The 23,961-nt window shown below is 45.9% G+C and overlaps 1 protein-coding gene across 1 annotated transcript in view; it reads left to right on the top strand.

Moving 5' to 3' along the window:
- The window catches only part of LOC308122914 (exostosin-1b-like), a gene marked incomplete at its 3' end in the record, with an annotated part of 111,021 nt that extends 91,855 nt beyond the window's left edge, over positions 1–19,166 (top strand). The window contains exons 2-8 of the mRNA XM_080485082.1: positions 219–312; positions 2,935–3,042; positions 4,771–4,890; positions 10,478–10,610; positions 13,999–14,117; positions 17,828–17,926; positions 19,116–19,166. Coding sequence (XP_080341208.1) covers positions 219–312; positions 2,935–3,042; positions 4,771–4,890; positions 10,478–10,610; positions 13,999–14,117; positions 17,828–17,926; positions 19,116–19,166 — 724 coding nt within the window. The remainder of the gene's footprint in view (positions 1–218; positions 313–2,934; positions 3,043–4,770; positions 4,891–10,477; positions 10,611–13,998; positions 14,118–17,827; positions 17,927–19,115) is intronic.
- Positions 19,167–23,961: the final 4,795 nt, after the last annotated feature.

Here is a 23,961-nt window from a genome sequence, read left to right on the forward strand (position 1 = left end):
CGGAATCTTAATGTGTATGTTTTAACATGTCTGATATTATTTAAGAATCAATACATGGATAAATATCAGAGTGATGATCAAAACAGGTCATTATATCAGTGATCTGGTGTGTTGAATTCTTAGTCTGGTGTTTCAGAGTGTGTGAACTGATGTTGTTTGTGTGTTTGTGTGTGTGTGTGTGTGTGTGTGTGTGTGTGTGTGTGTGTGTGTGTGTGCAGGTACGACTACAAGGAGACGCTCCACAACTCCACCTTCTGCCTGGTTCCCCGCGGCAGGCGACTGGGCTCGTTCCGCTTCCTGGAGGCGCTGCAGGTAAACACCGCCGCTCGCTGTGACGGAACAAACACCAGCGCCAACTAGTGGCCTGCCGTGCACACTACACCATTGTCGGTGTTTCTGACGTTGACATGTAAACTTTTCTAAAAGGTTTTCACTCTGTAAACATGGTTTTAGTAGATATTGAAATTTTCTTTTTTAACTTAAAAACAAAACCTCACCGGAATAATTTATTAAAAATAAATTAAAAGAGAAACATGAAGTTGTGTCATTCAAACAATAAATAATTTGGCTTAAATCCACAAACAGCGTTTTTCTTAAAAATTCCTTATATTTTCTCAATTGTTTGAAATATATAATGTTTAATAGCTTCGAAGACAATAAGAATATGAACTTTTCCCATTTTTGTGACAGATTTGTTTTGTCTTTTACTCTTGCGGGTCTTTATAATGAATGGTTTTGCACTAAAGCCTATTTAATTTTAGCTCCATTACTATGTATTAGTTTTAAAAATATGTGTTTTAAAAGAATAATTATTATTCTTATTATATATATAAATTATTTGTTTTATAAATGCTAATCCTAATTCAAGACAAGACATCCACACGATCCTTAAAAGATCCACTTGATTGAACCTAATCTTATTATTCCGCTCAATATTAGCTGTGAATCCATTGATCCCCGGGCTGGTGTCAAATTACAAGCCACAAAAGATGAGAAGAATAAATGAGCCCTTAAAGGTGCTTAAAGTTTCATGTAATTTGTAATGAATTACAGGTGAATATGGCAGTTATAGTGCGTCGTAGCACGCCTTTACAAACCCCACCCGTCTGTCGACTCTGTGTTTTCCTCCTTTTCCTCTGCGTCTCGTCGTATTTACACACTTCATGTCTCTTTTCTGCTTCTGTGCCTCCATTTTCACTACTGCAGCGGCGCTGCACTGTCCTTTACCTCCCCTCACCGCACGCCGCCGTCCACACAAGAGCACTTATCTCACTGTCAGAGACCACGCACGCGCACACACACACACACACACACGCACGCACGCACGCACGCACGCACGCACGCGCACACACACACACACACACTTGACTCGGGAGAGAACACGCCCTCGACTTTCCTTCATCCGTTCGTCAGACTCACGAGACGAGAGCGATGGTTTGCAGGTTTTGGTCTTCATGGTTTGTTTCTGATGCAGAGGTCGAGTGTGTGTGTGTGTGTGCGTGTGCGTGCGTGCGTGCGTGCGTGCGTGTGTGTATGCGTGTGTGTGTCTGTGTGTGTGGACAGCAGCAGAGCTATTGGGCCACTTCAGGTTTAGCTGACACCTTTATGACCTGGGACTGACAGAGCCGTCATTAACACACACAAACACACACACACACACACGTACACACACACACACACACACACACACCAGCTGTTCCCTCCACCACTCCTTTGTCAAAGGTCACATTCAGCTTCGTTCCTCTTTTCATCGTCTTTATATCCATTTATCCACTTTCCTCTGCCTCTTGATCTTCTTTAATTCCCCTTCTCTTTTTATGGAATCCAAATGTTCACCTCTTCCAAGTAATTAACTGTGCCGCAACCCGACGTTTCCATTTTGGACCCGACGTGTGAGGCGAGTCTCACAGAGAGAGAGCGTGGAGGCTTTGAGGCTCCTAAAGGATTCTCCACAAATCAAATAAACTCAAACACAAGTAATTAAGAAATTCTTTTTGTGCATGTTTGATTTCTTGTGGTTTGCAAATGTAGCTCTGTGAATACAGTAAATGCTTCCCGGTGTAGATGAATCCTCTTCCTTACATCTGAGGGATATTTTATTATTATTTATTTATCTTCACTCTGCATCCATACCAGTTATCATTACTGGGCTGAAATCCTCGTTATCTGTGCCTATAAGCTACTGGCCTGCTTATCTGGATGCTGTGTTCAGACTCCTTCTGTTTATCAGGCTGAAGCTGTGAGCTGCTCCCGCTGAGCAGCAGCGTCCGCATGTCGATGGGATTTCACTTTCTGTTTACAGGAATTTAAAGAAAAGCGTGCCGGCCAGGGAGAGCTGGAGAGTGATCATTCGGATCTGTCTTATGGAATCTCAAACCTTTTCTTTAATTTTCCGTCCTCTGGGGGGCGACAGAGAGCATTCAGGGGAGCAGACAAGTCGGGGACATCGCTTCCTTTTCTGAGCTCCTGTTTACGCGACGGCGTTTTGAGTGAAAATGCATCGTTTTTGTTTCAGGAACATTTTCGCGTTTACGTGGCAACAATCTGAAAACGAATAACAATCTAAATATCCATACGGATGTCTGCGTGCTCCCGTTGTTATTGTTTAAAGCTTATTGTTCTCAGTGTGGGAAGTTACGGAAAAAAAACAACAGCACCCACTAGTGGCTGAACATGTTTACTACATCGTTTCTGCTGTTTCCATGTAAGGGGACGCCAACGTGATTTGTGTTTTCATTTGAAACGTTCTCGTGTGAACGGGCCCTTTAGTTCACGAGTCTCAGCTGAAATCCGTACGACAGTTTCTGTGGATCTTCCCGACACGTTTCTCATCGGTCTCTTCACTGAGCGCCGCCAAAAAAATAAGGACAGACTGATCAATTATAATCAAGTCCAGCCATTGTGTAACCGTGTGTGTGTGTGTGTGTGTTTCAGGCGGCGTGTGTGCCGGTGATGCTGAGTAACGGATGGGAGATGCCTTTCTCAGAGGTCATCGACTGGAATATGGCCGCAGTCATCGGCGACGAGAGGCTCCTGCTGCAGGTAACCACCCGGCCTAGAAATAATAATAATAATAATAATAATAGTCTAACCCCCCACCCACCCCTCAAATCTCACCCGCCAAAATCCAAACAGTTCCCCCACAGTTTCTGTTAAAGTGCTGTTTTTGTTGGGTTTTTTCTCCAAACGCGACGGCTCCATTAACGGCGAAAAAAAAAAGAAAAAGAAACGTGAGCGGCGTTCCAAGTCCTCGCCTCAAAACGTCACTCAAAGACACGCATTGTTATACGAGAGGGCAAATTAATAGAATGAGCAAATGGATTTGGTTGGAATAGCTCGAACTTCATGGGGGGAAAAAGTAATTATATGCCCATTAAATCTTAATTTGAATGAAGTGTGTAATAATATTGTTTGACATTGAGTTTTATAATGGAGGAGCTCCATCAGAGGTGCAGCGTCCACGTGTTGCTCAGAGTCACTGTGAGCAAAATATCCACCACAATCTGCACAAACAGGATGTTTACAGCTCAAATAAACCGAGATAAAGGGTCAGATTTCTCTGTAAATGCACTAAAACTTAAATATATGCACAAGAGGGAATTAAAAAGTGACTCACTTCATCTTCTTTGTTCCATTTTTAACCTCAATTTGAGAGTAAAAGTGATGTCACACACACTCACCTTGTGTGTTTCCACATCATGAAACCCAAACATGGCAGACTAACAGGATCACTTCCCCGCTGATATTAGGTTAATATACCGGGAAATATTCTGTCTCTCAGATTTAAATACATTCAGGAGAGTTTAACACCGGCTGTCACAAAAAGTTATTTGTATTGAAGTTTCATCTGATATAAGTGAAGCTACTTTTCCATTAACATTTAAAAAAAAGCCCATCATCTGAACGTTAATCCTAAAAAAGCTCTTTTATCATCACGACCTGTGAGGATTAAAGAGACTTAATAAATGTAAAGATCCAACTGAATGTTTGTAAATCAACATTTTGCAATCAAATTGCTTTCATCTGGTCATTTTCCACCGTAAACTGCATTGAACTTTTAAATTTCTCAACAATAATTAAAATTGATATCGAAACTCAAACGTGCATTTTGAGCTTCTCTTAAAACCGGTGTGTCAAACATGAGACCCGTGGGCCAACACCGGCCACAAGAAGCTCCGGCCGCAAGAAGCTCCAACCACAGAGCCAATTATAAAAATGTCCAAGAAAACAGATTTTTAAAAAAAAATTTAAAAATCTCTTAAGAGTAGCGACACAACACGAGTCTAAGACCTGAGATATCGGTGACGCTGCCCTGAAAGATCGCTCGCATTCACCTCCAGGTGATAAGATAAGATATAAGATAAGATAAGATATCCCTTTATTTATCTCGCATGTGGAGAAATGTGCAGTGGTACAGCAGGATAGTACAGAGAAAGAAGCACACATAGCAGGAACTACAAAAAAGCAGATAAAAATACAATATAATAGAAGAATATGCACACGGTGCCTATAAGTGTGGACATGTGACGTTGTCAGGGTGAGTTTTTAAAAACACCCATAATGCAACAGCTGTAGGAGAAGCCTTTCCAACATTTCACCGTATTTTACATCAGCAGGTTCCATTAAAATCTGCTTTATGAGGAGATTGGAGTCGTTTCCCGTCGCAGCTGTTTTTGTTTACGTGCGTTAAATTAATGGCTCCTCCCACTGAGGAGCTTTGCTCTTAACTTTGCAGTCCGATGACGTTGTTTCCCCGTCCGTCGTTCACAGATTCCCACCACGGTGCGCTCCATCCACCAGGACAAGATCCTCGCCCTGCGGCAGCAGACGCAGTTCCTCTGGGAGGCGTACTTCTCCTCCGTGGAGAAGATAGTGCTGACCACGCTGGGGGTGAGCAGAGGACGCACACACACACACACACACACACACACACACACACACTGAAACCACAAACACAAGTAGTGTGTGAAAGTGATGATTTCCTGCGTGTGCTGCTCACGATGGGAAATCACAGACGGTGGAGGGAGCACTTGTCGTAATAGCAATTGTTTCAAACGGCACCGGGGCTCTTCGGAAACGTCTCAACAGGTACTCACGTCATTTACTCGAGTAGAAGTACAGATATTTTTACCCTCTTCACGCCAGGAAAAGTGAAAATGTATCTGTTACGCCCCAGCCTAGGAGCTACTGGAGCACAACATAAAATGCCACCACTCCATTGGTCCAAACAGCCACAAACTACTTCTCAGTGCAATAGTGTTTATTTACAATGTGCTCTAGTGTACAACAAGCAAATGATGAGTTCTTAACAAGTTCTTAACTAATTAATCTAAGAGTGAGCTCTACGATCAAAACAAACTAAACATCACCCTATGCTGTCAGGGGTTAAACTTACCTAAAAACAAAAGGAAAACAAACACAAAGTCTTTCCTTCCTATCTAACATAAACAAGAGAAAACGATTTAACCCAGAAATTAGCTCACTCCACTAACACACTCTGCAGGCTGCACTCTGGCTGTTTGGCAGAATGAAGATGGCTCCGCCCCTCTGATCCAAGCTCTGCCCCCCTGCGACGTCATCCTTCCTCCTTTTGAACCGAGGACTTCCTGAGTTTGGCCAATCCGGTCGTCGGGACGGCACAGCCCTATTTACATGTTTGATTGACCTGGAGAATGGCACAGGACACAGAAAACACACACACACATATACGACCACAGTCGTAACAGTATCTTTAATAACTTTGTGAAGACGCCCGGATGCTTTTTGAGGGCTTTTAAAAAGAACTCTGTGACGACAGGATAACAAAGCCGGTTCAATAACAGTGTTTCACAAACAGTCTCACTCAACCAGAGGCGATTATTATTACATATTAACATTTAAATGTGATTTCAAAGTGTTCCCCACTATTCTAAACGTCTCCAACATCGTTGTGGGTTTGTGAAGTGGAGGGAGCGGCTCGTCCTCCACGGAGCAGCTTTCCTCTGCTCTCTGAGTCCAGAACGGTCGTTTGGAGCCGAGCGACGGCTGAAGGGCGCGGCGCGCTCCCAGCCATCTCCTTTAGATCACACGTCACCCCGCCGTTTCTGAAAAGTAGAAGTGTTTATATCTGCTCCAAATGGTCCCGGTCGAAGCCAAGGCAAACAACCTGCAGGCACGGAGAGGAGCTGCAACCAATCACTGCAGAAATACTGGCAACGCGAGAGAGTTCCAGGAGGAAGGAAGGTCTTACAAATCCTGTTTTTCAGACCTTAATCGACTTTGTTTGGGGAGATTCCGCTGATTCCCAGAAAAAACATTAAGAGGAAGTCATTCAAATTCTGGTAAAGTTATTACAACCTTTACTTATGATAATCGGCGTATCTATTCGTCGAGGGTCGTAACTGAAGAAAAGTAAAGTGAAGGGGAAAAGGAAAGAAATACACTGAATAGAAGCCGTATATATTTGATATTTGTGTTTAGTTGAAAGTGCAGCAGTTAGACTGGAAGAGTCATTTAGGACATGGTAGCTATAAAACCAGGAGGTCCAGGAGATCATGGACTGGGAGCCACGTCCAGCTACTGAGCATGTGCAGAACAACTGTTCACTGTGTGTCACCGTTTCCCAAAAAGTTCCGTTTTCAGTGACTCCGGTCGCCGTTGCCGTGGAAACGCCACAAAAATGTAGTGCTTCCTTGAAAACGTTGTCGCGTTTCCAGTTTAAGCGACTGAAGCACAGTGAACCTGAACCTTTCCTTCATCGTACAGGATGTGTGAGCAGAAAGAAAGCCTTGAATCCCTGCCATCCGCAGCCCTCATTATTCAGTTTGAACAAGTTGTTTGGTAACACCGGGGCTCGCCGCTCGCTTCACGCTGCCGTTACAAATGTCTCCTCCTTCACTCAAGTACCCCATCACACATTTAATTTCCCTTCTCACTGCGCCGCTAAAGCCCCGGAGCAAGACTCAACCCTGCACGCCACAATCTCACTAACAGTGTGACTTCCTAAATCCTACATCTGAATTTGACTTTTCCACAAACACACACACACACACACACACACACACACACACACACACACACACACACACACACACACAGTCCACGTAAGCTGTCGTAGCTTCGCTATCTACAGTCTGTGTGATTTCAGCTCGACATCTCTGGTCTGTTTGTTATCGAGCTCTGTGTTAGTGTGAGCCACTATACTACACACACACACACACACACACACACACACACACACACAGTCAGAAACACATCTCCATATGTCAAGATGTGTCGGCCCAGATACGCCCGGCACCACCCCGGCATAACCTTGCTGACATGTTGTCACTCCGCGGTAAAGTGCAAGGTGACACAGCGGAAGGCCTGTGACTCGGTGTGTGTGTGTGTGTGTGTGTGTGTGTGTGTGTGTGTGTGTGTGTGTGTGTGTGTGTGTGTGTGTGTGTGTGTGTGTGTGTGTGTGTGTGTGTGTGTGTGTGTGTGTGTGTGTGTGTTTGCATCGAACGCGGCAGAGGCTAAAAGCTTAATCCTGACTGACTGTCCTGTAAAGAGAGCGAGGCGAGAGGCGGAGTGGTGGGAGAAAGGGTGAAGAGGAGCAGGGGTGACGTATGTAGATGGCACCGCCGTGGCAGTCGGCGAGATAACGAGCGACAAGGATTATTCATCCTGCCGGTCCTGCACACACACACACACACACACACACACACACACACACACACACACCATGACAGATTGAATCTGCCTGCTCACAAACACACTTCTTATTGACTGTGTGTTTCCGTGCGCTGCTCGGAGGCTCGCGGGGAAACATGAGTCGGGCCTATCACGCGGTGTTTCCTGTCAGGACGTGGCCCCATTCCGACCAATCACAAGGTCAATATCTGCGGATGTGTGCTGCCGCCACACCTATTAAACTCACCTATTAAAGCCAAGTTCACAGTGTGCTCCCGCGGAGGCAGGATTTATCTATCATGCTCTAATTGGTTGATTGTGGCTGTTCTGAGGTGAGATTGAGTCGTCCATCATGTCCCGACTGAGGCCTGCCGACGGGGGAGGAGCCGCAGCCAAGCGAGCAAAATTGCCCCTCATAAGGTGCAAAGGGCTTTGGGGGGGGGGGATGAGGTGGCAGGCAGTGTTTTTATAGAGAAGTTAACGGATTTCAAGTTAATCTGTTTTTCTGAGGCAAATGGTTATCGACTGCCCTCAGGGACGAGGCTCCGAGAAAGTAAAAGAAAGTAACACAGGACTGATTCTCTCTCTCTCTCTCTCCCTCTCTCTCTCTCTCTCTCTCTCTCTCTCTCTCTCTCTCTCTCTCTCTCTCTCTCCCCCCTTCCCCGCCTCCCCACCCTGAATTTTTATGTTGTTTTTGTCAATATGATTACAGTAAGTCGCCTCCAGCTACAGTATTAGTCTTTTTTTTCCTCTTTTACAATTTGAGCAGCCGTCGCCCGCCTCGCCCCCCTCAGCTCCTGTAGAGTTACCAAGCCAACAGATTCAATCGGAGTCATAAAGCACGGCCACAAACCTGTGTCTGTTTTACTGAAGCAATTTAGCAAGGCTCAAGGGCACGGTGGCCGTCTCTCTCCCACCCCCTGATGGGGAGGGGGTGGCGGGGGGGGGGGGGGGGGGGGTCCGGCTGCTTGACTGACGGCTCTATTTGAAGCCTGGTTTGACCGGCTGTCGATCTGTTCGGCCTCGTTTTGAGTGAAAAAGCATTGCTTTTTGAGTTTTCGTTACAGAAAAGTATTTCCACGGCAAAAAAGATGTCGTTTCACTGTCGGGCCACGATTTGACGCTGTTGGTTTTTTGGCTTCGCCAAAGAAAGTTTGAAAGGTGTATTTATTTACTGGTTTGTATGTATGTATTTTACCAACTTATCGCAAAAACTATTAACCCGAATTGCATCAGATCTTCAGGGATGATTTGTCTTCGACCGATTAGAATTTAGGACGTTAACGACTGAGCGTTTCGAATAAATCCCCCAAAAACGGTGAGAAAAAAAACAGCTCCATACAAAGCGGATGAGAGAGGCACCTCATGGAGGAGATCACAGGAGATCAGCGTCGGTTGCCATGGAGACGCTCCCTGCTCAGTGTTCCACACGGGGATGTAGCAACCTGACAGGCTAGTTAGCATCGATATGAGCTGACAGCTAACGGTCGCTATGATTGACGGTTCCTGTGGCCAATCGACACGTCCTGACATCCCGACCAGTCAACATCTCGCTTCTACTCTTGCGAGTAGCTCAAGCTCTACATTTTCAATTATTTTATTTTCCTTATAAATTTTAAGAATTGATTTAAAGACAAACTTTAGGGAGCCTGGACACGTGAGGATAATGACTCCTTTAACTGTGGTTTGGCATTTTCACTTGAAAACGTGCACACAGGCTCTATTTGAAGCCTGTTTCCAATGCCTGCTGCTCACATCCTGCTGATTACTTTATTTTACCCCACCCCCTCCATCACTCCCTCCTCCTCCTCCTCCTCCTCCTCCTCCATCACCTCTCTCTTCTTTGTGACTGATCCTGATGATTGACTGGGCTTTTTTTTCTCCCCTAAAAAAGAGAAAGACCTCAGTTTGTGGGTTGTCAGCAGAAGAAAAATTACACAATAACATAGATTTCTCCCAGCCCCGCTTTGTGCCTCTGCGATTCGCTCCTGACACAATCGATAGCAGCCATTGAGGCTGATACAAAGCAAACATGTGGAACGCTCGGTCGGCTCCTCGCTTTCATCCGGCGCCTGCAGACTCACTTTCATAACAGTTTCTCACCTGCTTTAATTTGGACTTTTGAATAAAAACCTTCCCTGCGTCGCTGTGAGCTGATAAAGGACGGGGACGTCAGAAGTGTTGCTGCTCATTCAGCTTCATGACTATCGGCTCCGTCTTTGTGTGGAAACTCGTATCCCAGTGTGAAGTGTTTTAGAGGCGTGATTACAAGGCTCATTGATCAAATCCTTATAATTTCCTCCAACCTGATTCCTCCTTTATGTTTCAGCAGTCCTCTGTGATCTGAGTGATTCTGTGTGTGTGTGTGTGTGTGTGTGTGTGTGTGTGTGTGTGTGTGTGTGTGTGTGTGTGTGTGTGTGTGTGTGTGTGTGTGTGTGTGTGTGTGTGTGTGTGTGTGTGTGTGTGTGTGTGTGTGTGTGTGTGTGTGTGTGTGTGTGTGTGTGTGTGTGTGTGTGTGTGTGTGTGAAGAACAGTCGGTGATTAAAGGGACACCGGTTTGATCCCGGCAGCAGACTGTGATTGATCCTGGAGCCACACGATCATTTCAAACCGTCATGAGAGGGATGAAGTCCTGAACTGTCACTAACTGTGTTAATGTTCCGGAAGCTTAAAGACATGGCCTGTGTGTGTGTGTGTGTGTGTGTGTGTGTGTGTGTGTGTGTGTGTGTGTGTGTGTGTGTGTGTGTGTGTGTGTGTGTGTGTGTGTGTGTGTGTGTGTGTGTGTGTGTGTGTGTGTGTGTGTGTGTGTGTGTGTGTGTGTGTGCAGATCATCGAGGACCGAGTGCTGGAGCACAACTCCAGAAGCAGCCTGATGTGGAACAGCCACCCCGGGGGGCTTTTCGCTCTCCCACTGTACTCCAGATACCTGGGAGACTTCCCCTTCTACTACGCCACACAGGGTCAGTCTCACACACACACACACACACACACACACACACACACACACTCACTCACTCACTCACTCACTCACTCACTCACTCACTCACTCTGATGCATAAAGGTGAGTTGAATGAGCCGTCTTCCACTTCTGGAGCTTGTGTGAACAGTAGAAATATTGCCCCACCCTTCGATCTACTACCCTCCTCCTCCTCCTCCTCCTCCCCCTCCTCCTCCTCCCCCTCCTCCTCCTCAGTGGCCGACCGGGCCTTTGACAGATGTTTGTATTCGTCCTGCTGACACACCGGCCCGTCCATCACAGCGTTTTGAGTCAGCACTGCTACGGTTCAGCGCCCTCACCTCTCCACTCCATCATCACACTTGCACTCGGCAGCTGATGGAGCGGCGGGGTGGAGGGCGGATATCAACACACGCGCGCGCACACACACACACACACACACACACGCACACACACACACACACACAGAGTGACGGAGTGGATTACAGCCCGTTTGTTTGTTTGTCAAAGAGGAAGCAATTAAAGGCGGAGAGGTTTGGAGGAGACGAGGCTGACGGGCAAATGAGTAAAATCAAAGAAGGAGAGTTTGTTTCTAAATGACACAAATTCTTGTTCTGTGGGAGTCAATAACAACACACACACACACACACACACACACACACGTCTCATCATCCTGACTAACTCACAGCAGGAGCAGATTGTTTTTATTGTTTTAGCAGAATGGACTTTCAAATAAAAATCTGCAAATTGTTTGATTTTTTATTTTTTTTTCCGATAACAACTTAAGAATGATTAAACCAAAGCGGCATTAAAAACTCTTGAGTGAACACGTTTATTCACCACACCTGGAAAAACCTGATGCGAGTCAGTCCGACGTCTGTTTTCACTCAGATAAAAATGAATTATGAAGGTTGTAGTTTACCGAGAAGTACACCGAGATGTCCTCACTGGCAGAAGATGGCGAGGAAAACTACTGAGCAGGAACAAATGAAACGTAGGCGAAGAACTTTGCGTCTGTTCTCAGAGCCGTCATTACATGTAATAACGTCGAGCTGCTGAAATCCTCAGAGGAAAAACACGACAAAGGAAATCACCAAGAAGTTGGTGTGGTGAGAAATCTTCTCTGGAAATGTTTCTTTATTAGAAATACATCCAAAAGTTCTTATGTATAAAAAAAACCTAAAAAACCTGTATATGAAGAGTGTGAAGATATTTTAGATCTTTGCTCATTGATCTTATGTTACACAGTGTGAAGGGTTGACTGACTGCCGCCACCAGCAGCAGCTGCTTACAGCCAATAGTGCGTCAGACATTTTCTCTCAGCAGTGTTTTTTTATGTTTCTTCCACTCGTGGCTCTTTAGACCCTTTTTACCTGCTTCTTCCAAATTATACCTGAAGAATCAATTAGAATCTCTCACACACACACACACACACATTTTTACTGTGCGTATATGAATGTATGTGTTTGCTATATTAACTAAAACTGTTGTTTATGATGCGTTTATTAAAAAAGTTTGTAATAAATGCAACAACACCGGCAGTTTTAGTAAATATAGCAACACTTTATACTGAAGGTTAAGCTGTGGTAAAACATTGATTTTGGGCTTCAGGTTGACTTAATCTTGTGCCTGCCTTAGTGGCAGGACGTAAAGATTACTATCCTCGGCGGCTGTTAAATTTTAGTCGTTTTCTGCTGTTTTCTTGCCGCTTAAAGTTGCTCCGAGTTTTGTTAATGATTCGGCTAACCGGTCCCGAAAAAAAACTAACAAGAAGCTGTAAAAAAAAAAAAAAAAAGTCCCATATGAAGCGGCTGGAAGAGGAGGAGATCAGTCTGTTGCCATGGAGACGCTGGGATTAAAGGAGACGCAGGAACACAAAAATTCCTCTGGAATTTTATAGTTCAGTTTAAAGTCTGAAAACTATTCTCCTTTAGCTCCTCGGGTTTGCAGGCCTCCGTGACCACGTGTAGAAAACCGTAGTTATTGCGACGTGTTGACGTACAATATTCGGTAAATCGTCGTAGAGCGACGTTCAAAACAAAGGTCCTGACCTCCACGTTTCCGTGTAGCAGTGAATAAACTTCGAGGTGACAGGAAGTCTGAATATGCGACATGCCTGTGATACATTGAGTTTTAGAGTTTCAGTGCAAAGTCTGCGGATGGATTCGCTCCGGACGGTTTCTCTGAAGGGAAACTCCGGGACAGAAATGAGCTCTTACGTCTCCGTTTACTCTGCCGCTGCAGTGGAATGACATAACGCAGTCTGCAGAGAGACGCTGAAGGCTTTTATCTCTCTTTTTGTGGAGTCAAGTCGAGCTGAATGCTCCTGGAACACTTTAAAACTACATCGAATGTTTGTTCCTCAGTCGTGATCGGGGACCTTCGACAGGAGGAGACACTTTGAAAAATTAATAATCTACTGATTTCTGCCAAAACTGGCAACTTCGGTTTCTGTTATTTCATCAGTGAGTCACTCAGTTTCAGTTTTTCTGAGTCAAGATGCGTCCGTCCGTCATCATCCATCCATCCATCCTTCTTTGTAACCTGAGTTTTGGATTTGCTGTGGTTGGATGTATTATTGTGGCGCTGAAGCTTTGAGAAGTCAGTCGGCTAATCGTCTTTCTCTGCGTCAAGCGTTCGGGCTGCGTTGGAAGCGACCGAGCAGCACGAGCCAAAGCAGGAAAACAGCATGCACATTCAAAATTTAGAGTTTTCTGCACAACAGTCATTCCGCTTCCAGGCTTCCTTCAATGTTTCATGAAAGTCTCTTTATGAGCTGCTTACAAATGTACTTCCCAGGTGTCTGCAAACTCCACTTTTCTCATTACAAACCACGAGGAGAGTTTACCAAGTCCTCAGACTGCGGATGTATTCCTCTTCATAAATGTTGCTGTGTGGCGGAAAGGAGTCTCCTCTAATGCCATCTCCTCCCCGCTATGCTTTGCTGCGTTGAGTTAGATTAGATTTAAATTAGGAAAAGTTGGACGTCCTCTGTGATCCGTCTTACTCAATATCTTATTTCCTCCTCATTTTCAGCCTCAATTACTTTATTCCAACATCAAGTCAGAGTGAATTTAAAGTCACATCCGCCGTTAGTTGTCTGTTTATTGGGCTGCAGATCCAGCTGAAGAGTTTTCAAAATGAAATATTCAGTGATCAGGAGATTTGGCATTTTCTAAACACATTAACATTGTTGAATATTTTAAGGCCGGTTTGAAAAACGTACATCACTGACAATTAAATCTGCCGTTTTTGAGCGGCTCATTTCAAGTCACATCGCAACCCTGGAAATAGAAGAACGCTCGCGTTCAGCTCGCCTCTCTTCACACGCTCGCCCCTCGGAGAGACGTTTAAGTCACATGTTTGTTTGTTTGTTTGTTTGTTTGTTTCAGGTCTTAAACCGGACACCAAGTTCACCGCCGTCATCCACATGGTCTCCCCGCTGGTGTCGCAGTCGCAGCCCATCGTCAAGCTGCTGCTGGCCGTGTCCAAGTCCCAGTACTGTGAACAGGTATTGTGTGTGTGTGTGTGTGTGTGTGTTGGATTGAATTAGAGCAGCAGTGTGTAGCAGCTCTACATCTGTCTCCATGGCAGCCGAAGCCCCTTCAGCACAGCTGGAGATGGCATGTATTGATTCCCGCATTCGCCCCTCACCAAGGCGGGAAATGAAATGGAATTTGCTCCCTGATGGCTGAGTGAGTGAGTGAGTGAGTGAGTGAGTGAGTGAGTGTGTAGTGTGGTGTGTGTGCGTGTGTAGTGTAGTGTAGTGTGTGTGTGTAGTGTAGTGTAGTGTAGTGTGTGTGTGTGTGTGTGTGTAGTGTATGAGTAAGCAGGCCTGTGTTCTGTGTGGGAGGGATGTGTTTTCCATGCGAGCGCGGTGCATGAACAGTTAGAGATGTGGTCAGGATGCAGTTTGCCGGAGGAGATGGGGTTATATGGATTATTTCCACCATTTGGACTCCTCACAGTGATTCTATTTAAAACAAGGTTGTCAAACATGAGACCTGTGGGTCAAAACTGGACCGCAAGAATCCCCAATCGGGCCAAAGCCACCAAGAAAATTGTGAACAGACACAACGCTGAGACCCGAGCTGAGGTATGAGTGATGCTGACATGAAAGATGGCGCCCTGGTTGCTATCAGATGAGCCTCGAAGCCACGCTTTCAGCAGGAGTTCATAAAAACACCCAGACTGCAGCGACAGGAGAAGTTTTCTTTTTGACATTTCACTGTATTTTGCACCAAGTTTCATCAAAATTGGCTTTATGTTGAGATTGTAGTTGGACATGTTTGGTTTTGTGAAACATATAGACATTTCCATCAGGTGTACTCTGTGCTACCACAAAGAAAAACTATAAACTTTAAATTAACTGGTTATTAGGGCACTATTTCTCTGGCCCGGCCCGGCCCCCTCACCCGACACTCCCGATTCAAAGAGCCACAGCAGTCCTAGTTAAGCTGATTTGCTGTGTAACATCGAGAAACAAATTCTTTGTTCTCTCAGAAGAGAAAGAGGCAGAGGCCTCACAGAACGGCCCAGTAACTCTCATTTCGAGCCAAACTGGCTGATATAAAATGAAAATGTGATTACAGATTTGATCACTTCCAGCCAGCAATTTCTTTTAATTTCTGCTACAAAAGCAGAAACTAGCAGCGAGGTTTCATTTTGTTCTGCGCAGTAAAATCCAGCCACACATGCTGTTATTGATACTCCGAGCAGCCGTTTGTGTGGAAACAGCCGGCTGAAGGAATAAACGCAGCCGTCTTGTTGTTGTTGTTGTTTTTACCGGGGAGCGGTGGTGTTTGCGGTTGTGCATGGCGAGCGGGGGGGGGGGTCAGGTACGAGGGAGGAGAGGGGCCGGGACGAAGCAGGGATAGAAATAAATGAATGAGGGATCGGTGAGGGTGGAGGAGGCTAAATTGGACACAAGGACGCCTTTGAAGCGCTCTCTGATGCGGCGGACCTCCTGCTGAGCGCGTGCCACTGTGCACGCATGTTTTCCATGGAAGCGTCTCTCTTCCTCGGGAGCCGCACACGCCCGTTGCTCCTGCAGCAATATATAATGTGCTCACAGACATGCGCCAAGCCACCGGCGGCACCCGGGAAGGGCTGGCGCGCCATCTGTCTCCCATCAAACGGGAAGAGGAGCCCGCACGAGTGGATTCACACACTCGTCACTGTACCTGTGTTCGCTGATGATGCTGTGATCATTTTACATTTAATCAAACAGCTGGACGTGTTGGTGCTTTGTCTGGCGGCATGTCTGTATTCCCAGCTGCTGCAGGTCACAATAAAATACCTTTGACAGAGACATCCGAGCGGCTCGTCAAAGAAAACCTGCGTTTCCAGTGGCTTGATCCCTCCAAGGAAATTCTTGTAGCTCGCCTCCCCCGGGGAGCACAGATTGGAGCCGGCACAGATTCGTTTCCTGACTCGTTGAAGGACGTTTCGGCAGGGCAGATGTTCGCTGACACACACGTCACCCAGCAGGTCCGAGTGTTTAGGGATGCTTTACTTGTCACAGTGTTGAATCTCTAAAAGAAACACATCAAAATCTACAAAACCGCAGGGGGAAAGAAAGGTTTTCTTTTTGTTTTTTAAAGACTTGCAGTCAGATGATACAACCAATATGAGAGTAAATGCAACCGAGATGATGCAATAAGCAGGAAATAAAGAAACGCTCTGAAAACCTGAAGCAGCCGGTAAAATAACAGGTCAATAAAGGCTTTGGCACAACATGTCCTTTATACACTAAATATCAGATTAATGGCTGTTTTTTTTTCTGTTTGGGCTGTAATCTCAGTCTGCAAAAGAAACCTGAACTTTAATTGAAAAAAACATGAGGTGGCTGCTGGCTTTACCTTTCACATCATTCAGAGGTGTAATTAATTCCCTCTGTGACATCACAGAATGTGCAGACCTGATGGGACAAGAACACAGACCTCCCTTGCTGGTTATGTTCGTGTGTCTGTGACTTTGTGGTGTTGATGTTTGTGCTTCTTTGGAATCTCTATCGCGTCTCTTCGGCTTTGCTGGCTTGGCTTTTCTAAATTGGCGGGGACGTTCGTAATTTGACGCTTAGACACCGTCCAAGTTTCTGCCATTTAGCAGAGACACAAAGTGCATCGTAAACCACAGACTTGGTGCTGATCTTCAGTTTTTCAAAAGCCAGAGGAGGCTTGGTTGGTGTAGTCCAGTGTCCAGGGTGCAGCTTGACCGACAAGCATTCCCAGATTAACACAGATTGAGAGATGAACCAGAGGTTACATCGGACTCAGAACTTTTATCTCAAACTGGTGCAGCTCTGCCGATAGAGGTTTCTATTGAGCGGTCGATTTGTGTCGCCACGTTGTTCCACGTCAGATCTGAGACGTAAGAGAACAGTGATGAAACGTAACTGAGTGTGTGTGTGTGTGTGTGTGTGTGTGTGTGTGTGTGTGTGTGTGTGTGTGTGTGTGTGTGTGTGTGTGTGTGTGTGTGTGTGTGTGTGTGTGTGTGTGTGTGTGTGTGTGTGTGTGTGTGTGTGTGTGTGTGTGTGTGTGTGTGTGTGTTTGCTATTAAATATTAATGAGGTGTGTCGTTGCGGTGCAGCGAGTCAGCTGACCTGCAGGTCGCTGAGCAGCAGTGGAGTCATATAAAACATGACATGAGTGTGACCGTGGACATGACTTCTTAATGTAAAACACGGCCTGATTGGAAGAGAAGCGACAGGCGGATCGAGCGGCCTGGATAATGTGTTCAGTGTCATGGCAGCGACAAGGCTGGTTATGGACTAAAATGGTGGGAGAAAACGCCGAGTGAAGCCGTAATTGAACATGTTTTATCACTCCAGTTGCCCTTTTGGCTCTTCTGCTTCTGGGCAGCTTGTGATAAGGTGACGTCTTCTGGCCATGAAAGCTAAGAAATGTATTTACTCCAGACATAAATGTTATTTTTGTTCATATAGGAAATAAAAACACTAATGAGTTTGGTGAAATAAACCTATTGTTTGTTGTTTGGATTGTTCCTGGCGACTCGTCGACTAAAAAAAGAAAATGTTTCATTAACTTTGAGGGATCACAGTGTCTCTGGGTAAATGGCATCACATCCCTCGGCTTGTTTCTTTTTATTGTCAAGTGAATTCTTACAGACTTTTTCCAAATGGTTCGTTCCAGCTGCATAAACCCAGGAACTGATTACAAACCGAAAATCGACGTCTCCTCTCTCGTTTCCATCTTTCAGATCATCGTCCTGTATAACTGTGACAAAGCTCTGCCTGGAAAACACCGCTGGCCCAACACCGGGTCGGTGCCCATCATCGTCCTCGAGGGGGAGAACAAGGTGACACACACACACACACACACACACACACACACACACACACACACACACACACACACACTCTCTAAGAGTAGCTGCACTGTACGCCGGCACATTTTCGACTCAGCGTGAGAGTTTGTGCGAGTTAATGAGTTTCGATTTGCGCCGCACCGATTCCATTAAAGGACAGTTTGTGTGCTTTTAATTAAAGCTCCGTAATGAGTAATAATATACACGGCGTTAAAATAAACCGAGACCGATAAGCTGGAAGAAATGGCAATTTCTGTTTATTATTTTTAACGCATTCATTTGTGTGTCTGGTTGTTTTTTTTTGTTTTTTTAATTCGATCTAAACCAAATGTCTAATTAGTTTAAAAACAGTAGTAAAATATGTGTGAAGAGACACAAGAGCTGTTAATATGCAGGATTATTTATTACTGGGAGCGGTTTACTCTCAAGTTAGATTTGATAATCACTATAATCTATTTTTAAATTGCTCATTTGCGAGGTTGAGTTTTCACTGTCGGCTCATCTGCTGGATGTTTGATCGCGGAAAATCCTTGTAAAAACTTTGGCTAATAGCGCGGAGGTGCGATTAGGATGAGGTGCTCAACAAACAGGTACTCACTCGCAAATACAGAAAAAAAACATAATTAAAAAGAAAAGTGGAGTTGGATGCACGACGAGAAAAAAGAACACCGACTTAATAATGTTTTGTAACAAAGGTTTGGAAAACGAGACGGAGAACTGAGCGCCGGGGAAACAAGTAAGAACTAATGTACGAACAAGACCAAGTGTCGCGGTGCTGCAGTGGTTCGCACCGCATGATCTCCCTCCCGGCCATACTGTAGTACTGTAGTATTGATCGATTAGTAGTTTTCCTCGCTGCTCACTTCCTGATGTGGTTTGAATGGGAAGAAATGAAAATACGATGGAGGTCTGTGAGACAATGCTGTGGAAAGCTGTCGTCTTAGCATTAGCATTAGCATTAGCATGAGACGGTGCAGCAGCGTCACTCCCATCAACTCTGGATTCCATCGCTAAAAAATCAGCGACTCAGAGGAGAGCGGCTCCCCGGAAGAACCAACAAACCAGCATTAAAGAAGCTCTTGGTTTACTGTTCCTCCTCAATAGAAGAGAAGAAGAACTGCAGGTTGTATGAAGCCACGTTTCCTCACAGTGTTTCCCTCTCGGTGTTTCTGACTGACAGAGTCGTAAACAGCCCGCCGCCTCCATGGCATTTATTGTGAGGCCTCATTAGTCCGTCAGGGGCTCTGCTCTTCACCTCCTCCTGACCTCCTCCGTCACCCCGCTCCGTTCTAAACGCTGATCTGAGCTCTAATGGGGTTTTTGGTTTTTGTTTGGGTTTTTTTTTTTTTTAAAGGTAAAGTGTTGCTGTTGTCGGGCCGCGTGTCGACACTTCACACTCCTCCCTCCGCCGTCCTCTCGCCTCCTGCGAGGACTTAACTCCACCTGCCAATCACAGGAAGTGGTTTTCACATCAGTGTCAGTCACCCGGCGGTGGGCCGCGCCGGGTTTATGGTGCAGCTCTTCCCACGGCTCTGAGTGCTTTCTACCAAGCTGTCAATCACAGCGGGAGGCCGCGGTGTGTCCGCCAACAGTGTGTGTGTGTGTGTGTGTGTGTGTGTGTGTGTGTGTGTGTGTGTGTGTGTGTGTGTGTGTGTGTGTGTGTGTGTGTGTGTGTGTGTGTGTGTGTGTGTGTGTGTGTGTGTGTGTGTGTGTGTGTGTGTTTTGCTGTGTTTACCGTGCCGAGCCCTGCTGTGCTGCTCCGCCTCAACACACGGAGCGAAACCGAGACAGACAAACGACGGATTTCTCTCCTCTTTGCCTTTTTCCTGCCGCTTCCTCTTCCTCGCTCTAATCCTCCTTCGTTGTTTCTTCTTTGAACTATTTTTTTACTTATTTTTTGCTTCAAGCACAAGTTTCGTGCTCCGACAGTCTAAAAACACGAGTTAATTGGTGGCTGTGAATGTGACTGTGAGTCTGTGACCGGCCTCCCAAACGTTCGGAGGAAGAAACGATGGACGGATCTTTTCAGTAACTTTACGCGTTTCCTGTTTGAAGATGCGGCGGCACAAGCCTCCAGGCAGGTCCTCCAGGCTGGTCCTCCAGGCAGGTCCTCCAGGCTGGTCCTCCAGGCAGGTCCTCCAGGCAGGTCCTCCAGGCTGGTCCTCCAGGCTGGTCCTCCAGGCTGGTCCTCCAGCATGGCTGCACCAATCAGAAGAGATTTGGGTCAAACTCCAGCGGACGTTTTATAAGACGTCGGCTCAGCGTTCCCTCGGTTCTCCCTTTGACTCTTGCTTGAAGGACTCACGATTGTGCAACAACTGCAAAACATTTCGGGGCCCGTTGAACTTGAGGAGGCAGTTTTTATTTAAAGACGAGCGGCCCACTCGGAGGACTAAATGATGGGATTCCAATATGGTGCTTCCGTCTTCTGTCAACCTGGCAGCGCTTTTAGGTCCCGTTTACATGGAAACGCTTCACTTTTGCATTGTTGTTCCTGAAAACTTGAGCGTTTAACACTGCAATGTTTTGAAAACGATGTCCGTTTCCCGGGAAATGTCACGTTGGACCACTAGTGGGTGCTGTTGTTTGTTTTAGTTGTAAAGCCACACATGCAGCAGAGAGCGACTCCGAGCAACACTCTCATGTAAACAGGCCAACATGTCGTCTCGTAAACAGCCTAAGAATACAAGCCAGGGTTTTATTTTGGAGCTCGTAGAGGAAACGTTACACTGATCGCTCACGCTTTACAATTCCGTGAAAGAAACTCTAAAAACTTTGAGGGCGGGTTCGCGTCGTCCAGGAAACAGTTTTGTGAAAAATACCAGATTTGATGGTTAAAATTCAACGACTTCTTTCTGCTTTGAGATGTTTTGGAAACTTCTTTGTGTTACGCTCACAATTTGTCCCAGTGCAGTCACACACACACACACACACACACACACACACACACACACACACACACACACACACACACACACACACACACACACACACACACCTTTGGAGAGGAGGTGAAGTGCTGCAGGCGGATTCCCGCTGTAAGAGCTCACATTCCTGGAGAGCAGCAGGAAGCCGCGGGCTAATATGTCTCACTTCTAACATGACAAACCATCTGGGAGGCTGGAAACATCACCTTCTCCTCCTCTTTTAGTCGCTCCCCTTCTCTTTCTGTTTGTCTCACTGTTACTTTTCCTCCTCCTCCTCCTCCTCCTCCTCTTCTTCGCCGGTGTCTCCTCCATCGCGTTGTGGTAGATTGAAAGACGGAGGTTGTGATGACAGTGAAGAGAGAGGGCGGACGCTGCGTCTCCTCTTTCTGTCACTCACTCGCCTCTGAAATGAGCGGCGGCTCCCGGCTCCTCGCCGCTCGTTGAATCTGGAGCGTTTTGGGGGAGACGAGAAGCTTGACCCGGGCCGCTCGTTTACATCTACTCTCTGGAAGTTTAGAGAGGCGGATGGAAAACCGAGCTCGGGAACTGTTGTTGTTTCTGCACAACGTGTGTTTATTCCAACATTACATAATGACCGAGCAGTGCCGAGCCGTGAGGAGGCGGATTCAGGAAGAAAAGGTCTTAAAGGTCTCCAAAGGTCCAGGCTGCACATCCCGAAATTGAGAAAGAAAAAAAAAAAACTATAAACTAAAAGAAAAGTTCTTCTTTGCTCGAACTTTGTTTGCTGCTTCTTGTTCGGTTCTGGACCTCCTCGGTTGTGTCGAGACGTTTTGTCTCTCGGTGATCGTGTTTCTTCCTCACGCAGTCACGCCATGGATCCTGAGCTACGTCCCGGTTGGTTGAAGCGCCGCTTTGGTCACCAGTTGTATATAAACATGTCGACGTCTGTTCGATGATTGATGACGAGGCCGACAGTCGTGTTTTCTGGGTTGTTTCTTTCTGAAAACATTTTCTTGCCTTTGTCAGGATCTGTAGCAGATTTCTTCTTATTTCTGATGTTTCGCGAGCGTTGGGTGTCGTCCTGCAGCTTCAGTCGTGATCGGTGTGTGTGCCAGCGATGACGGCTGCAGGACCGATGAACCCATAGGTACTGAGGTCACCGGCAGCGTAACAACAACGGCAGGTGTTTCTAGAGGAAACTGTTCCGAAATGCAAATGTAATGCTTTCTTCAGTGCAGACGGTGTTTTCAAAGAAGGAGTATTCTCACTGAGGTCTGACCTTCAGCGCTGTGCAGAATAAGTAAATAACAGCCTCTCCGGGATTCGTGCACGCCGCCCGTGGACGCGTTTTGTGTCCATTAGAGCTGTGCATTACTGGTGTTTGTGTGGGAGGCTGTTTGACTTGATCATCCAGTTCACAACGCACACGCTCTTCGCCGACGACAGGCTGTTGTTTCCTCGTCCCGGCGCCTTTTATCACAGCAACAGACCAAACACTTCCCATTTAAATATCCTTAAGATGTTGCTCTTCCCATCCATCCATCCATCCATCCATCCCTCCATCCATCCATCCATCCATCCATCCATCCATCCATCCATCCATCCATCCATCCATCCATCCATCCATCCATCCCTCCATCCATCCATCCATCCATCCATCCATCCCCCTCTCTGCCTCCAGCTAACGCTTCAAGGACAGGCATGTATTATACAGTCGGGTTTCTTCTGTGTCTGTTAAATATACATATTCGGTTTTCAGCAACGCGAGAGGGAAGAAGGAAAGTGTCACATGTAAGATGCATGACTCAGGCTGCGGTTCTGGCTGCATTTATGTGTTTTTATTGATTTAAAAGAGAAAGACGACCCCGCAGCAGTAATGGAAACGTGTATCGGCACTCCATCACTGTTGAGAACGACGGGGCGCAGCCTGTAGTGAAGTGTAGGATATTGGCTTTTCTCTTTGTTTCCGTGACACCGCCGTGTCCCCCGAATCACATGGATTTGTGAAGAATCATTAAAAATGTATTCGGGAGATATTCGAAGCAAAGAACCTAAAAATGTATCTTAAGTCTCCGGCGATGACGGCGAGTCAAAGCTTGAAATAATCATCAGAAAACAAAATAACAGGCCTCTAAGTAATTCTGTTGCGTGTTCCTCGAAGTTGCTGAGTTTTTTGAATCTAATTGGCACTGCAGTACAGGCTCTTGCCACAAGAGGGTGTTTTGAGAAACAGGAGGATTAGATGGTTTAATCCTTAAGGTGTGACAGTGGTTTAATCCACGTAGTAAGGTGGTAGATTGGATTTTCTCACTGAAGCAAATCGTATCCACGGCAACTACGAACTACGAAGTCGGACTCAACGCCGCCCCCAGTGTACATTGTTTAATACCACGCCGTGGTCCTTCAAAACCGCCTCACTCGGTATTTTCAGATGAATAAATGATGGTGACGGCTCGTGAGGGAAAGAGTTCACCCTGGGTAGTTCTTCCCTCTCCGCTTGGATTTTAGTTTGGAGTTTTTGACGGTCGTGATTCAGACTCACGACTCATCGATTTTCAGCTGTTTTCAGCCGTGGAGGGAAAAAGGAAAAATAGATAAATCTGTAAACACGAACTTTGTGCTTCCTACTCAGCAGCAGAGGTGGGAAATAAAGTACAGATGATTTGTTGTGGCGAGAAGTTGAGATGGCTTTACTTTGTATTTCTTATCTTTTCCCTCTCGTTAACACGAATGACTGCGATCTTCACCCCAAACACTTGTGTCTCACACCAGTGTCATTTTAGAGCAATCTTTATATTTATCTACAGAGAAAAGAAGAAAGAAAGAAAGAAAAGGAATGGAGATCAGTAGAGGCCAGACAAAATACATGTGTGTGAATGAGAAGGTAGAGATGCAATAAAAACTTTTGCAGAAATGATAGAAAAGAAACAAAACGCCTCAAGAAACGTCTTTATAATTATAGTACATTTTGAAACCTTCCTACTTTCATTAGCTGTTCGTCATCTTATTTATTCCTAATGTGTTCACCGTTAGCACAATTGTAATTTTATGCTTCGCCTACGACACATCATGTCCTCTTTTCTTTTTTTCCAAACACAATCAGGCCTCGTCATGAAATCCTAACTAACGGGTAAAAAG

Source organism: Lipophrys pholis (genome assembly GCF_963383615.2).
Source record: "Lipophrys pholis genome assembly, chromosome: 17".
Classification (NCBI taxonomy): domain Eukaryota; kingdom Metazoa; phylum Chordata; class Actinopteri; order Blenniiformes; family Blenniidae; genus Lipophrys; species Lipophrys pholis.